Source organism: Pleurodeles waltl, chromosome 4_1, assembly GCF_031143425.1.
Source record: "Pleurodeles waltl isolate 20211129_DDA chromosome 4_1, aPleWal1.hap1.20221129, whole genome shotgun sequence".
NCBI classification, from domain to species: domain Eukaryota; kingdom Metazoa; phylum Chordata; class Amphibia; order Caudata; family Salamandridae; genus Pleurodeles; species Pleurodeles waltl.
In genome coordinates, this window is record NC_090442.1 from 314,059,968 (window position 1) to 314,076,696 (window position 16,729).

General features: G+C 39.7%; 1 protein-coding gene across 2 annotated transcripts in view; it reads right to left on the reverse strand.

Moving 5' to 3' along the window:
* FERRY3 (FERRY endosomal RAB5 effector complex subunit 3) overlaps positions 1-16,729 on the reverse strand; it is a 318,703-nt gene that overhangs the window by 259,716 nt on the left and 42,258 nt on the right. For both annotated transcript variants that reach the window (XM_069228412.1, XM_069228411.1), the window contains exons 2-4: positions 16,122-16,316; positions 3,285-3,430; positions 495-676 (exon numbers count right to left, since the gene is read on the reverse strand). In XM_069228412.1, the coding sequence (XP_069084513.1) occupies positions 495-676; positions 3,285-3,430; positions 16,122-16,299 (506 nt within the window). In that variant the 5' untranslated portion in view covers positions 16,300-16,316. The remainder of the gene's footprint in view (positions 1-494; positions 677-3,284; positions 3,431-16,121; positions 16,317-16,729) is intronic.

Below are 16,729 nucleotides of genomic sequence, written 5' to 3' on the forward strand. Positions count from 1 at the left end.
TTCACCAAATTACATTTATAATTCTACTGCTTTCAACAATTTCCCGACAGAAGAACGATTAGTGGAGCTGCTGTGATAGGAACATTTGTAGATAAAGAGGAATCCAGAAACAGTGAAATGTTTGACATCAATAGTATTAGGATCTGAAAAAAAACATTTGACATGTTGTATGAACATTTTCTTTAAAATGCCCTTCATGGATAGAGAGCTTTTATTACTGCTTTAGGAGCACAGAAAGTTTCTATATTGTGAGATAAAAGTTTGTCTGTTCTCTAAGCCCCAGTAATGATTTAGAAATAAGAATAATCATACTGTTTGGTTACAGATTAAGAGAATAAACAAATAAAGAGTGGAATGGCATGAACTTGGAGGCAAGAGAATTAAAAACTAAGTAACATGTTAAACCTAAAGTATGTTCACTTAAAACGTAACAAAAGTGAAAGTAGGTGTACAAAATTTACAAACTGCAATAAAATAAATGTAAAAGCCTTTACCGTTCTCGCAATTTTTTGAGCTCCACATCTCTTTCACCAATTAATTCTGATATGCTCACAAAATAATTATGTTCCAAATTTAAAAGAGTCTCGGAGGCAGGGGAATGGATGAGATCATGGTACACATCACCAAAATCTTCATCCCAATTAGGTTCTTCTGGTCTTGCATGTTCCAGTGTTGTCTGTTGGATAAGGAAATTATTTACCAAATAAATGTATCTGAGTATCATTAATTTTAGAAATAATTATATGCAATATAATCCAAACTTTAATTCTCAAATGAAGAGTCCCACATAACTGTTAGAATAAAAACATGGTAACATTCAGAATATATCTAATGGTTTTGCCTAAAAAGAACATAGTTTAACACATCCCGGAGAAAAAAAAACACATAACATTTGAATTGGTAGATTTCACATGAGGAACTAATGCGATCCAAGAGTCAACAAGAGCCCCACGTGTTTTGCTCAGTCCTTGACCAGCCTGTGCTCTTACAAACCAGCTTGAAACTGCGATTATTTCTAGGAAAATAAGTTTTCTTTGTTTTCAATTCTGTTGCTTATAAAAGAAAATTGGATTAGGCCATGAAATAAAACAGGCCAAACAATTAGAATCACCTTTGTCTGCTCTTAGAGAAGCATTTTAAAAAATCCATTAGTTGCCACTGTTTTTTGTTCACACATGAAACTTCCTACTTCAGTCTGCAGCTAATTAACACTTAACAGTATGCACAAACGTTGGGTACACTATAGGACAAGCATAAAGTCCTACATAATTACAGCAAATGAAAGGAGGAAAAGCCCATAAGCAGCAATAGATTCTATACAAAGAGCACAAATTAATATGTTTTAGGCAGATAATCCCATCTCCATTCAATGACATATGGATGAGATAGAGAATCATTAAAGTTACTCTCGACTTAGCAAGGAGTCTACCTCATGTAAAAATGTGTAACCGGGTGATCTTATCTGACACACCCAATGTAAGTTAAAATCTGGAAAATAATGCATTGAAAATCATCAAAGAAACACATACAAACCAGAAACCTTCATGCAACAGCTGGTGGGACTAAAGTGGTAATCATTGACTGTATCATTGCTCTACCATCAGTGCACCCCAGTTGCATTGAAGGTTGTATATGAGAAAGCACTACATGGCTGGTGCTTCAGCTTGCGTAACTACATGACATAGAACGTCATAGGTAAGGATAGACAGGTAATATTACTCTATATTCAGTGGGAAAAAAAATGGTTAAAGGGACTTTATATTTAGGTGAAACCACAGAAATTAAAAAATGTTAGCTAGCTCAAGGACTCGCACCCCTGCCATGCATTGTTTTGTTACCAATTATGTAATTTCAGAAGTCATTACGGATGTTATCAATGCAGTCATTTGAATATGTCATGATGAATGTAATTAGTGCACTAGTTATAGTTACTTGAGAACTATAATTGGTGAATTTCTGTGATTTGTTCATTTAAAATAGTATTTTTTAACAGACATTTTCACCTAACTGCAACGTCCTTTTAACCTTTAGTTTTTTCAGTGAATTTCTAAGGTTTTTTTCAAATTATAAACATAGATGTTATTTCAATTGCTAACTATAATGTCACTTTAATCTTTGTTCTTTTCAATGAATTTCCATATTTTTTATTTTTAACGTAAAATAGGATGTTCAACGCGTGTGCAGAGTGAGATTGGGTGCAGCCCTGCACCCAACTCTCTGCAGGCACCCAACCACCTTTCTTTGTGGGTGGGGAGGAGTGGTCCAGTGGATCCACTGCATCCCTTAGCAGAAAAGCCTTAGGGAATCGCCTTGGATCCACCTCAAGGCCCCAGATGTGCCACAGTGGACATCGCAGTGATATGCAGATCCATGGAACACCAAAAAAAACATTCTTTATTACATTTTTTATTGTTTTTACAACTCAGGCACAGAGTTCATAAGATGGCAGCCGTAACATTTCCTTCAGTCAATGACAATGAGTGGTTGAGCTAGTGGATCCGTCATGGATCCACTGCTGATCCTTTGCGGCATGAAACATCTACATTTTTTTAACCTTAATTTCTCTAAAACTATTAAAAAGAATTACACCATATAAAAAAAAAAAAAATCAAACCTTCTGGACAATGGCGTTCCTTTCGGTCAAATTTGGTGTAATACCATTCAGTCATTTTTGGCTGCAGCGAAGTCTAATTATGCCTACCTCAGTGGTGACTGCCACTGGTTAATGTATTCAGAATTTCTTTACTAATCTACTTCAAAGAATAAAATGGAGGCCCTTAACATGGTACAGCTCCAATTAAATAAACCACTTCATTCACTTTGAAAACAAACAAACCCCATTAGGAAACACCCTTAAGGAAATAAAAATGAAGTGGAATTTTCATTTTGGGGACTGAGTGGTGAAAAGCTTTTCAGGTGTTTTCTGAATGTATAGAATGCCAGTGTGAGTATGTGACAGATCAGTCTCTCCACTTGGTCGTTTGGCGGATATCTGAACTGCTTTATGAACCCCAAAAGAAACTGCAGTGTCACTTCTTAAAAACCCTGAAATTAGGTATGAATTTAGGATAGATATCTTGTCTTCTTTCTCAGACAAAGCTGCCTCTAAAACGAATTTATTTCTTCTATGGGAGACTTCTGGATCATGCTGGTACAGTTGTAGTACCAAGAATTTAATGAGACAGATCAGGCACCCATTCTATTATGTGTTGTGAGGCGCCGAACATTCCTTGAAGGTGAAGAGGAATGGGAGAAACCCACTCCACTTACCACCATTTCATTACCTTGGTGTACGCTTTTGTCCAAGTGTTTGCCAGCTGTTCCAAATCTACTTCACCAGTCTTAACGGCTTTCAGCGCCAACTCCGCTTCGCTGTCATAATCTTTTATCGTTTCATCCTCCATAAACGTAATGAGAGCTTTCTTTAAATCTGTGGTAACAAATTAATCAGGCTATGAAACCTTGAAAAGATGTCAGAAGAAACAAACACAGTCACCATGTCACAGTGCAATTGGTAAAAAAAAGAGGAAATGTTCCATGAAATCTCAAAAAAGTTTAAAGGTTGCACTTATGGGCCACTCATTTCAATCGGGGCGCAAAGGAAAGCATGCAAACACTGAAATAATGCCAACAATTTTGAGTCTAGTGTAGTGGAAGGATGTGCTCTATTCTCTCAGAAATATATAGGTCCAGGGTGATCAAACAGTGGAACGTTCAGACAGATATGGAAATGGTCTAGCTCAAGAGAAGCCGGAGAGAATCACATTTAAGATTGTTTTTGCTAAAACAGGCCTTTCATTTTGATTCCATATTTTCACCCTGTGGTTATGGATTTTGTACACTCCAAACTCCACAATATGCAGCCTTCCTCTGTCAATTCCTGGGTGTATAAACACAGAAGCATATCTGGTTATAATAAATTTGATCCCACTAGCTTTATCCTGTTTTCCATGTCCTGGATTCCTACTCATTGTCACGTTCAATTTAGGGTGACATGTAAAGTGTTCAAAGCACTGGTCCTCTAAAAAACCGACAGAAGTTGCTCATTAATTGAAGACTGCAGGGGGCCTAAAGCCAACTAGGATAAAGTCTAATCTCCAGATGGATATACCAAAACACAGCACAGTGTAGTACTCCACTGGGGCTCCACCCTTTTGCTGTTCCACATTTGTGGACCTCTTCCTTGTGCCACTGAAACAATTTGTCACTTTTTCAAAAAAGGCAAACAACTAATTTTGTAGATCTGGTCTATGGGCAGCTTTTGATGTCCATTGGTAATAGACTTACTGTACAAATATAGATTTACAGTGGAACTTGTATCTTCCCCTTGCTCATGATTTGATGGCTTTTCTATCTCAGTTTTTCACCTATGCCTTTTCTCCCTCTTCCTATGCTAGCCCCGCCAAAGGCGAATTTCAGTCTCATTGTGTTTTGATTGGATGAGTTTTGTCCTTCTGCTGATGTCAGAGCTCTGCAGTGCGTGAAGCACCAGTCGCCTTCCCACCTGCCTCCCAGGTGGAAGACTATCTAGAATGAGCAGACTTTATTATACTGCTAAATGTCTGGAAAGAGCAAGTGAAACCTATGATCAGACTCAGGGAAGGCCATACAGGTGATGGCTAGAAACACACAACAGGAATAGGATTGGTTCCAGGAAACCTTTATGACATATATACAACCCATTAATGATCTACACTCTTTGAACTATACAATGTTAGGAGGGCCATGGGAGAATACTACGCAAGAAACAAGTCTTGCAATTAGGGATAAAACAGGTGAAAATAAACTCTCAAACCTCGCACACTTCACTTACTCCTGAACCTAGATTTTAAGATCCTAAGTAAAATACTCTCTAATATTCTCCTACCGAAGTGCAATACTTTGATTTGTCCTCTATATTTAAGAATCATCTAAACAATTACAAGAGGTCATAGGTCTGCTAACCACGTTTAGTTCACTTATGAGACTGAGGCAACACTGTGAAATGTGATGCCCATTTCTGCTTCACTGAGACACGACAGACCAAATGATTAACAATGGTAGCTAGCCCTCTATTTAATGATGCACTCAATATCCGTTAAAAATGTATCACACGGGTGCAATCACTATAGGAAACACTATTATAGAAGCCAATTATAAAACCCAATTCATTTATTGATATAATAAAATACAATTTACATTAGTGTGCACTCGGTAATGCAATAATACAAACTGAGGTCCAATGCTCATTACGTCCATCTGATTTAAGTGCTCCAGAAGTTTAAGTTCATTCATTCTTTCCATAGGATACACACATCAAGGTTTGGTGGTCCCCAGAAGTGCAGACGATTAACCAAATCTTTCTGGGCCGAGCTCATGATCAATGTGAGATCACAGACTATGGCTATCGTACTATTGTGAAATTATACCAATACTGGAATATTTACCATGATCAATTTGAAAGTTGAACTCCTTAATTGTGTGTCCAACCAAAAGGAGCTTATGTTGGGCCGGATGCATAACCTTAAGCTAGTATCTTTTACAGAAATGGGTTAGCCCTGAAGAAGCTCCGTTTGGAATGAAACACATCAGCTGTTATGCTTGTTTGAACAGATATCCCTCCTGTTTGTAATTAATGCAATCAGTAAATGATTGGACCAGAAATTAATCTCAACTTGTAAAGTGCTTAAATCAAATGAACTTATCGAACACTGTATTTCCATTTGTATTATTACACTGCAGAATGCACACTAACTGATGCAAATCAAGACATCACAGATGGGATTCTCCAGTATCACCCCTTATCCTTAAAGAAAGGACCAATCACATTTAGTCAGCTAGAAAATCATATTTACCAGAGATGCAGAATTAATAGAGGCGGAGAAGTGTGGCTCAATGGTTAGAGCGGCAGACCCTGAAGCAGAGATCTGGCTCAAGACCAGTGTTCAAGTCCCGCTTTGGCAGGTCTTGGGCTCAATTCCCCTTGACCAGATAATTCTCGCCTCGGTGCCTAATCTAATTCATGGGTCCCACTCTGCAACTCTGGGCAATAGCTTGCTTAATCTCCACAACGGCCCCAACAGCGCTTGGATGCCTGGCTTCACCCTGGGGTTGCTCAGGAGTGGGCGCCTCTCAGGGAAAAGCCAGGAGGGGTTCCATAGCGGTATGAATACAGCGCCTTGAGACCCTAACGGGTGAGTAGTGCGCTATACAAGTGCTAATTTACATGCTAATATAGATTGACCAATTGGGTTTATTAGAAACTCTACACCATTCTGATCTATGCTGTCCTTACCACAAGTGGGTAGAACTGCATTGTCTAAAATGATTGTACTTTTCGGTTTATTATATTACTTTGCAATGTACAGTGATAATGCACTGATTTCAGTTTAGGGAATTATACTCTCTGTGAACTATTCTCATATAGAAAAACGGCAGACGCAGAGGGGATGTGGACAAGATGCTCCTCTCACTTCCACACTCTAAAGATGATGACAGAGCCCCACACTGTGAATATTACTGCATCATAGCACAGTTGCTATACATGTCAAAATGACACTTACCTCTCATACACCTGAATCTAAATACCTCCCAACAACATCCCTCCAAGTATTATATTGGATGTTGTATTTGGTAAGTGTTCCTGGGCTCAATGTCTGCCCAAACTGATAACTACTAGACACAAAAAAAACACTTAGGAAAGCAGATATGATTTTTCACATTTTAAGACATTTCTAGCACCAAAAAGCACAAAGAGAAGGTGTATGGTCATGCTAGATTGGGTAAAATTCAAACGTTAGGCTAACCACAATGGAGCACCGGTCACATACAGGTACCAGGTTTGTACTGGTGGAAAGTGTACCTCCTGAGTTAGTTGTTTTTTCTGGAGAAAAGTCTTTGGCTCCAGCTGGCACCCTGATCGTTGGAGAGGACTCATCCATGGTGGCTGGTTGAAGCGCAGGCCCTCAGTGGGAGCCTCAGCTCCAGCAGCAAGTTTGTGGCTCTCGACCTTTATGGAAGGTAAAGTCTAGGGCCAGGAAGGTGTCATCAGGGAGCTGCTTGTGGTTGGTCCCAGTGATATCCTCAATGTTCAAAGTCAGACCCCTTTCTGGAAGTCAGGATCCTAACAGTAGTGCCCAACAGGAAGCCTCAGGTTCTTTTTGAGAAATGTTCAGAAAAGGTTTAAGTGTCCAGTTTTGCATTTTTTTATTGGGAAAGAGCACACTAACATCAACCAAGCAACCATTACCTTTAAGGCACCACCTGGGTGTTAGGACTCAATCTCCCCCACCAGCAGAGTCCAGGGCAAATCCATTTGGAACTGATCAGCTAGCCTCAGCAGAAATGTGGGCTTCTTGCAGCTTTAGCAATCGTATTTTTAACAGGAAGCTAGCCATCTAGTCATTGGAGTACACTCTTCTGTCCCGAGTACAACTGGGCAGTAGGTCCTGCCATTGGGGTTTCACTTTGCAGGTTCAAAAGAAGGTGCAGTCCTTCAGCTGTCTTCCACAGGTCTAGAGGTGTTCTGAAGAGAGTACTGAGGGTACCACATTTATATCCAGATCCAGTCTGTGGGTGAGGGATATTTCTAGCCAATCAATACTCAATGGAGTAAATATTTGTAGTGGTGCCCCTACCAAGTCTTGCAGCACTTCCTGTACTTTTTATTGTTAACTATCCCACAGTGCCTCCCTCTACCCAAAACCAATATGGGAGTGGTGCCAATCTGGGTACTTGGACAATGGCAGGCGTCGGAGTGAGTTAACTGTGCCCCTGACAGGAGATGCCCCTTTGAAGCTTATGCAATTGGTGGGCACATCTCCCAGGACATCCTGTCAGGACGACGACACACCTCCTCCCAGCTAAGGCCATTTTGTTTCTTTTCCTAGGATACAGTTACACCTCCCAGCAAGGTGCCAGATGACAGTCAGTGATTAACTATAACAAGCATTTGCAATGCAATAGGTCTCGCATGAGTTATTAGCATTGTAAATTCATAACTGCACTTTTCTTGCCACATAAATTGGTTAACCCTGCCTCATAATTTTGTATTTTCCTGCCATATAATTCCAGTGGTCCTGCATATAACTAAATCTGCAGCAAAAAATTAAAATGTTGCCATTTAGCATCCATATTTAAATCTGCCATGCTAATTCCAATAGAATACCACTTTCGCCAACCCACCATCAGAGTTGCTGGCTGGCTAACACAATGCGCCCCAAAAAGACACAAGACAGCCACAGAGGAGACATAAACTAGAAGGGTCACCCAAATATTTCAAGTGTGTACCAACAGTCATACTTTAATAAGGACGTTAAGTTGGCCTGAATCATGGTCATATCTGTAATAAGGAGAGATTATTAAAACATATACAATTATCACAAAAACCTTTATCAGAAATACACTTTTGACACAAGACTGTAATGCTTAAAACAGCCTCCAGAGGGCTTCATAATAAAAATATCATTTGTAAGAAACATGGTCATGTAACCACATTGTTAGCCACTAGAGAACATAACCCCATGAAAACAGCAGAAAGTACTGCAGTATAACCATATACTTAGCCCCTAGCGGGCGTTTTAGGGCTAGCAGGCCTATTGCAATGATATTATAAACAAGGCCTTTAAAGCAAAACTTCTCCGAGTTGTAAAACAAACGTTCTAACCATGACAAAGATTAAAAGACACTGTATGGTGGGAGGGGTTATTATTTTGGGGCCCCACTAACCTAGTGTGGGGATCCAGAGATGATGTAGACACAAAGAGCATTTTGAAGGTGGTCCTATTGTCCTAGGACCACCACAAGCAGAGTTATGAGCAAAAATGTTTTGTAAAAGTAATGCCCTGCAAAGCATCATGAGGCAAGTTTTCGTGCTGCGAATATTAAAGTATGTTGACTGCAGTGCTCAGAACAGTCCCTATTAGGCGCTCAATAATTAGAAGAAGGATACTCTGAAGAAGAGGGAAATGCTGGCAGAAAAGTTGCATCCGAAAGGCCTACAGACTGAGAATAGCAATTAGTAAAGAATGCTGATGCCTGGAGATTACTGACTTGGTTCACACACATTTTGGTGTAAGTGTGACCTAAGCACTGCTACCTTATTCCTGGATTCCAGGAATATCCTGGGAATACTCCTAGCTTACTCCTTGAGTACAGGGTAAGTCAGGAGAACTACAGGAGTAAGTCGGATCAATCAGGTTCAACGTGTGTACTCTCGGCATAGAGAGTAGTCAGGGAAATGCATTTGATGAGAGCAGTGATGCAACCAGAACCAAACGGCATGAAACCTCTTATGTCATGCCGTTTGCTGAGATGCAGATGTGAAATAATAGAGCTGCACCACCTGAGAACATAATATGGACAGAGAGAGAGATCATGGCTGGGCGTGTCAGCAACCTCGTCTCGAGGGCTCGTGTACAGCTGCACAGAAAGCCTGGAGCAGCATTTTAGCAAGCACTCCATATGGCAAGTGCATGGAATGTGTATCGTTAACATTTAAAAGGACCTTTTTACAGCATATTACCATCCACGGAACTGTTTCTATGTCCACGTGCAACCTAAAAATTCCGAACAGAACAGCATCACTTAAAACTTCTTTAAAAAAAAAAAAAAAGTCTCAAATTTGCCTTTCAACATTATCAGGCCTCGTATCGACATATGGCACGGTTGTTTTGGATGTTAATTCTAGAGTGGCGCATGAGAGACCAGGGAGGGGGAGGGGGCAGGGGGGAGGGGGGGGGGATGAAAGAGAAAGAAAGAGCGAGAGAGAGAGAGAGAGAGAGAGAGAGAGAGAGAAAATACTGAAGGTGCAAATGATTAAATCAAAAGTTAAAGTCCAAGAGAAAGTGAAAGTAAAAGAAAAAAAAGGAAAGAAAAGAGAAAAATTAATACATCAGCCAAAATTGACAAAAAACTGTTGCAAAAAGTGGAGAGATAAAGAAAAAGAAAAATGGTGCAGAATGACATAAATGAAGGATGAATGGTTAGAAAGGGAAAGGTTGCAGATGAAGTCAATGAGCAAGAGAAAATGAAGAAGGGGAGCACTCAGTCTTTTGGGGTGTTTTCTACGTTAGCAAGACGTCGTAATTTTTCCAGGTATCAAATCATTTGTTATAGTTTTTCTTTGGTTCAAGTCACTGAACACCCGAAATGATGTCATCCATTAAATCTTAAGGCCTATTCTATAAATATTGAGCACCGGGCAAAAAAGAAGGGTAATTTATCTAAAAGGCGCTTATGCAATGTAAGAAGAAAATAGCTCAAGTGTTTGTTGTTTTATTTTTAAGCTTATGAGAATGGTGATAATACCGGAAAGGAGCACTTCGAGTTCCCTCATTTCCTTGTCGGCACTCTATGCAAATGGTGAGAGGGGAGGTTGTCTCAAAGTCTAGCACTGTACTTTAAAAATGAGAGCTCAGACCAGAAAGGATTGCTTTAAAGACCGGTACTGTAAGTGAACAGTAAGTGCACTGTTAGAAGGGTGTACTCAAAGTCTGGCATAACAAGTTAACACTGAGTGCACGGAAGTAGCCTCAAGAATAAACTTCTCAAAGTAAATTAACAGAGAGACATCAGAAATGAGGGTATTGATTCAAATTCTTGTATTGAAAAATAACCACGATTACACACATTTGAAGAAGCTACTTCTTATTTGGCACAGTAGGTTACCATGGAAGCACTAAGACGTAGAAATGTTCTTACAGTGTGGCACTGTAAACTAACAACATAGAGCTGATGCAAGTGTTTAAAAAAAGCCAGGTGAAACTGTAAATTAACTGTGAGAGTGCAACACTAAGGGGAATGTAAGTTAATGTCCCAACTCCTGGTATTGTGAATTAATTTAGCTACAAGAGACCAGAGCTAAAGGAGATGTCAGAAGTCCTGCAGACAAGGTTACATGTAATATTTGAATGAGTTGTGTGAAGGGCTCACGCTGCAACCAAACAATTAGGGTGCCAAATAAAGTCTCACAATAAAAGCTCTCTTTGAGCATGCCCAGACAGAAGTATTATCACACTTGTGCACTGTAAGGTGACCACACAGATTAAGAGAGCTGAAGGAGATGTCTGCAAGTTTAACATTGTAAAATATCTGTTAAAGTACTGAGAAAAACCAAAAGGTGATGGGTGGAAAGTTTACACAAGTCCTAGCAGCATAATTGCCACAGTCTAGCAATGATACAATTTGTGAGAGCACATTCCTAAATGGATTATGTTACAATCTGGTGGCTTTAAACTAGGCCTGGGAATAGGATGACCACCTCACTCCGGGTCCTCACGATGTCTTCAGTTGTGAAATTTTCACCCACAAATAATTTCTTTTGTGTGTGCTGATCTATTTAGTTCATGGGAAACTGGACCAAGACTAAAACACCAAGAAGGCACGTGGCTAGCTCACAAAACTCCAGAACTGGACACAATGTCCATTATGACATGGTAGGAGGTGGTCATCCTACCAGAGAATCAATGCTGATCTTCAGGGGTTACCCTCTACATGCAGGTTGGTCATTGGCTGTGAGAATGAATGCAGAGTTCTTACGATAACCTCCACGTCACGCACTGCAAGCGAAATTTGATCTATAGGTTTATCAAACCATGAAAGGGTAAATCTGATAGGACAAAGGTCTGAACCACAGTCTGACCTAGTATGATAACCACAGAAGTTCAAAGTTAAACAGATTTCATCGTAGTGTGACAATGTAAGATCATCATGACAGGGCACATTTTTGGCAGCGGTAGCTAGCATATCTGTCAGGCTGCTTTGTTAGCACTGAATGAACGTACAGAGTTAAAATGGCAGATTAAAAGGAGTGCACTATGGACTGCATAATGGACAGACAGTGCTGGACCACCTTGAGAATGCAGAGTTGAAAGGATTGCTTTTGTGTTGCCATTGAAAATAAGCATTATAAATGCTACACCGAAAGTACTGTACTGTAGCATGGCTTAACGAAACAACTATAAAAGTGTAGAGTTGAAGAGATTGTATAATAATTGAACAACTGCATTATTGCTTTCATTAAATGTTTGTTGTATCGTGATGAATAGTAGCTGATCCACGTATATATCAGAGGGAAAGGGCTGAATTGGTTGATTTGTTGCAACAGGATAGTCCATCATCCAACAGGACATGGTCAACAGAACATTGAACACAACTACTCGAAAACCGCACTAATATTCCATATAGTTGGGTATAACCAAGGTCAAAACTGCACTGATCGCCAATACATATTACATCTAGCTGTGATTTTGGATAAGGCCCTGGGCTTATGTACTTAGCATTGTACAGATTTTCCATGTAGATGGATATCACTGTACTCACAGAATTGCATACTCTTTGTTGTGCACCATATCCATGGATCAAGTGGCACACAGAGGATATATTACGGGCACATGCAACATGGCACTTGAAAATGCCATACGGTTCTGCTTTGTTGTGCTTGTGACAGCACTCTCTAGTGCTGCACACCATGCATGCCATGCAGCAGACCATTTTTGGGTGGTGCTTCTATCATGCATTCAGCCTGGTGGACAAGTGACAGATGGTGGTTTCAGCCTTATCAGCAGTGAATGCCCCCCACTGCATCTCAGACATATGCATTTACAAGGGTGAAGAGATGCCTAATAAATTGGGGATGTGTGGACATATTGGTGGAGCCCTACAATCCCACCTGCTGAGCACCTGGAACATTCGTCCATTGCTCATTGATGTTGACGCATTCTCCTGGCAGGGAAGTGCACCCACTTCCACTGCTCATGATGCATGTCAGTGATATTGGTCAACCTCTGTTCTGCAATGAGCAACTCAGGCCATTTGCAGGATGGACTCAGACTGCCGGCTCCATCGACATTTAGTGCCTATACTGCAGTTGGTGTGCTATATAAAAGTAACATAACAACATAGCAAAACATATAATGTAGCATTGTACACTAGCCAGAAGAGTACTCATCTGAAAGGATTATAGTGTAGTTTAGCACTGCAAACTAGCAATAAGAGTGCACAACTGAAATGATCACGTTGTAGTGCAGCACTGTAAACTAGCCTCAGAGTATTCATCTGACAGGATTTCATTGTAGTTTAGCATTTTATACTAGCCAGAGAGTACTCATCTGAAAGGATTACACTGTAGTTAAGCACTATAAACTCACCTGAGAAGCCTCATCAGAAAGGATTACATTGTGGTTTAGCAATGTAAACTAGCCTGAGAGCACGCCACTGAAAGGATTACATTATAGTTTAGCACTGTGTCCTAGCCTGAGAGTACTCAGCTGAAAAGACTACACTGTAGTTTAGCACAGGAAACTAGCGATGAGAGTACACGGCTGACACTATTGCATTGTAGTTTGTTATTATAACCTAGCCATGAAAGTGTAGAGCCGAAAGGATTACACTGTAGTCTGGCACTACACATCAGCCATGAGAGTACTGATTTTAAAGGATTAGGTTGTAATTTAGCACTGTAAATGAGCAGTCAGCGTGCTGAATTGAAAGGATTACATTATAGTTTGTTACTGTAAATTAGCCATGAATGTTAAGAGCAGATGTGTCTCATCTGTTACTGCAATACTGGGGCCCTATAATATGGACTGGAGCTGAAAGGGTTACAAGGTAGTTCGGCACCGTAAAGAGCGCAGAGCATGCATAGTGTTAAATCATAAACTTGCCTAAATATGCAGTATAGGACTGCAGTAAACTCGCCATGAGTGTGCAGTAAAGGGCTGTAGTGATGTCCGCCAATGTAAAATAGTCAACAGGGTCAGAGATTGCCTCTGAAGAGCTCACGAAGATGGCTGAACCCCAACAGTGCATATGAGTTACTGTGCGTAAGATGCATATAACAACACAAGTTAGAACTATCAGTGTTGTAAATTCCTAACTGGACTTTTCTTGCCACATACATACAAAAGGAAAAAGGAAAAGTAAAAATAGTTGAAATAAGCGAGCCAATTCAAAGCATGACGGGTGCCATGAGCACAAAGGATGCACACAAAAGGAAAAAAAAGTTTGCTTGTAGTCAAACATATTGGCAAACGTGCAATTATCTATGTAAAAGGGTCGTTCCCAAAGGCGGTAACAAAACTGCCCCAATGATAACAAAGGATTTTTTTAAAGGCAAGCCCACGAAGGAGTGAAAGTGATGGGCATGAGGTGGGCGTGATTAAAAGCCCACATAGATACCAAGACATCAGAAAAGCAGTGCTTGCGTGCTGCAATTCACAACCTAAAAATTACTAGGGAGATTTTGCACTGCTACGACATGCAAAACTTAAGAATGCATGTCCTACTTTTTATATACCGTGTACTCTACTCTATGGGCATTTAGGTCCTACCTTAGTGACATATCAGTTTTCAAAGGGATGGTTTATGCCTGGAAAAGGTTTATTTGGCCAGACTGAATTTGCAGTTTTAAAACTGCACACTCAGGCAGCAGAGGCTGGCCTGAAGCTATGCTTTGCATTATCACTTAAATGGTGGCACTTTGGTGCTGCAGTCAGCTGGTGACATTTAACTTACAGGCCCCTGGGCATGATGTACTATGGACTTAAAAACGTGCCACTTAGGATTTGTAACCAACTTAGCATGTGAAAGAAAATGTCAATTCTATTAATGATATGGAGGAAAGAATTAAGACTTTCTCCTAGATTAACACTCTGCACACTTAATCCATAACAAAAAAAACATAGAAACTACATGTCCCATTAATACCCAAGAACGTCTGCCAATCACACTCCATCAATCCAAGTATAAGAGAAATCAAGGAAATAGCACTTCCTCTTTCTTCAGCAGAATAAAACAACTTAAACAGTGCAAACTCGGTATTTGGAAGTACTGTTTCAGCTCAGATGCTATGAAAAATAAAGAAATTAGACCCAAATTAGAAACAATCTCGCTCTCTCTCTCTCTATTTATATATTAGGTTATTTATATATTAGGTATATATATATATAACCTAACAGAACAACTCAAAATTACAAATTATATACAGAAGAGCAACATGCAGAAACCAAATTTCACAACTGAAATATAAAAACCAAGGAATCAAAATTAATTAATACTTATGCGCAAAACAGAGAATAAATTCCTATACACACACACACACCATGGCAACATGAACCACCAAGCATACTGCGTGGGAGACATGGGAGACAGCTCTCTCAGACTATACAGGAATACTATATGCAAGCTACAAGACTACCAGCTAATCAATCTGGCAAAAATGTTGCACTACATACTCGCATGCTCTGATCTGCATGAACACACCTGCAATAAAGTCGAACTGACACCAGTGTATGTTTCCAACATGCTGCCCTACATATATTGATTCTATAACTGTTTTAAATTGCCATGGGTGTGAGATAAATTGAATAGTGCTTGTCTTAAAATGTATGTTGTCATATCTACTGCGAACATAGTTTACAACCAATGAGAAGTGTGACTGAATAGTATCTTGTAATTTTACTGCAAGCTGTGAACAATAAAATATGTTTTAAAAAAGTGCTACAAGGCAAACCTCTCCTGGTTCAAAATGTAGTTTTAAAAAAAGCATTAGAGACAAGGAATGTGATATATGTTTTAAGATGGGTATAGCATAACTCGTGAAACTGAAATGCGAATTGCAAATTGGCGCATATTACACTATATCCTCGCAGCTTCGTGTACCATTCAGAGAGGTAATGGCAGCCTGGGACAGGTCTCTACATAAACAAGACCTGTTACCAAACTAGATACCAAAGACTTGCCTCGCCTACTTACAAAGTGTCCTGGCCCTAGACGTTAAGAACATGTTTCTTGAGACCCATCATGAAAATGAACAATATAAGGAAGGACCCAATATGAGGCGTTCTAAATGTGTCTGAGAGGTAACTAAACAAATTTTGCAACAGAGTGATACGATTTTGAAACTTGTCTACAACCGAGGACACCACTAAATGAGGATTTTGTATTGGTCATTTAATGAAAATGTCCTACGGGGAACACACATTTATATACAACATTTTTATAATGTAATAATAAATGTAAATATGACAATGCATGTTTTCAACGATGATGATTAGGCGATGCTTATCAATAGTTTCTATACCCTACAAACTTAAAATGGACCAATGGGTGAAAGGGAACAGTTCTACATTTAATGATCTTACCGTCTTCTATGAAACAAGGTAGATTGTGGAGCAGCATGAGGCGCCCATGCAGGTGGACGGCATTCTCCTGCAGAGGAAATTCTATGGGCACTGTAAGCTCACAAGACTGGTGTCCAGCAACAAATTTGTACACAAAATGTATTTCTTTGGTGCTCATGATGTCTTCATTTGGTTTCATCTCCTAGTGCAGGTTTTCTGTAAAACATGGATACAATATTGCTGTATTTCAGTCTGCCACCAGTGTCACTCTCGTACCATAGTCCAGTGCTTACTTTTACTGCTACAAACAGCATCTGTCTCTGAAATCATCACTGGTATAGAAATCTTTTTTTTGTCAGCCAAAGGCTGTGGTCTGAGAATTTGCGGATAGACCGCACCTTGTAAAAAAGTCAGTTAGGAGACATGCAGCACCATTTACATGATACACCCAAATATTAGGGTGCACTTATGACGGGAATAAGCAGCATTTTTAATTTTAATAAGTGTAAATCAAGCAATGAAGTTTTGAAGCACAATGCCAAATTATAGAGAGTAATCAAGTAGAACTCACATTTTTCTGCTCTGTACAGCGATTTCTCCGAGACTCGACACATGATCACTTTAATTAA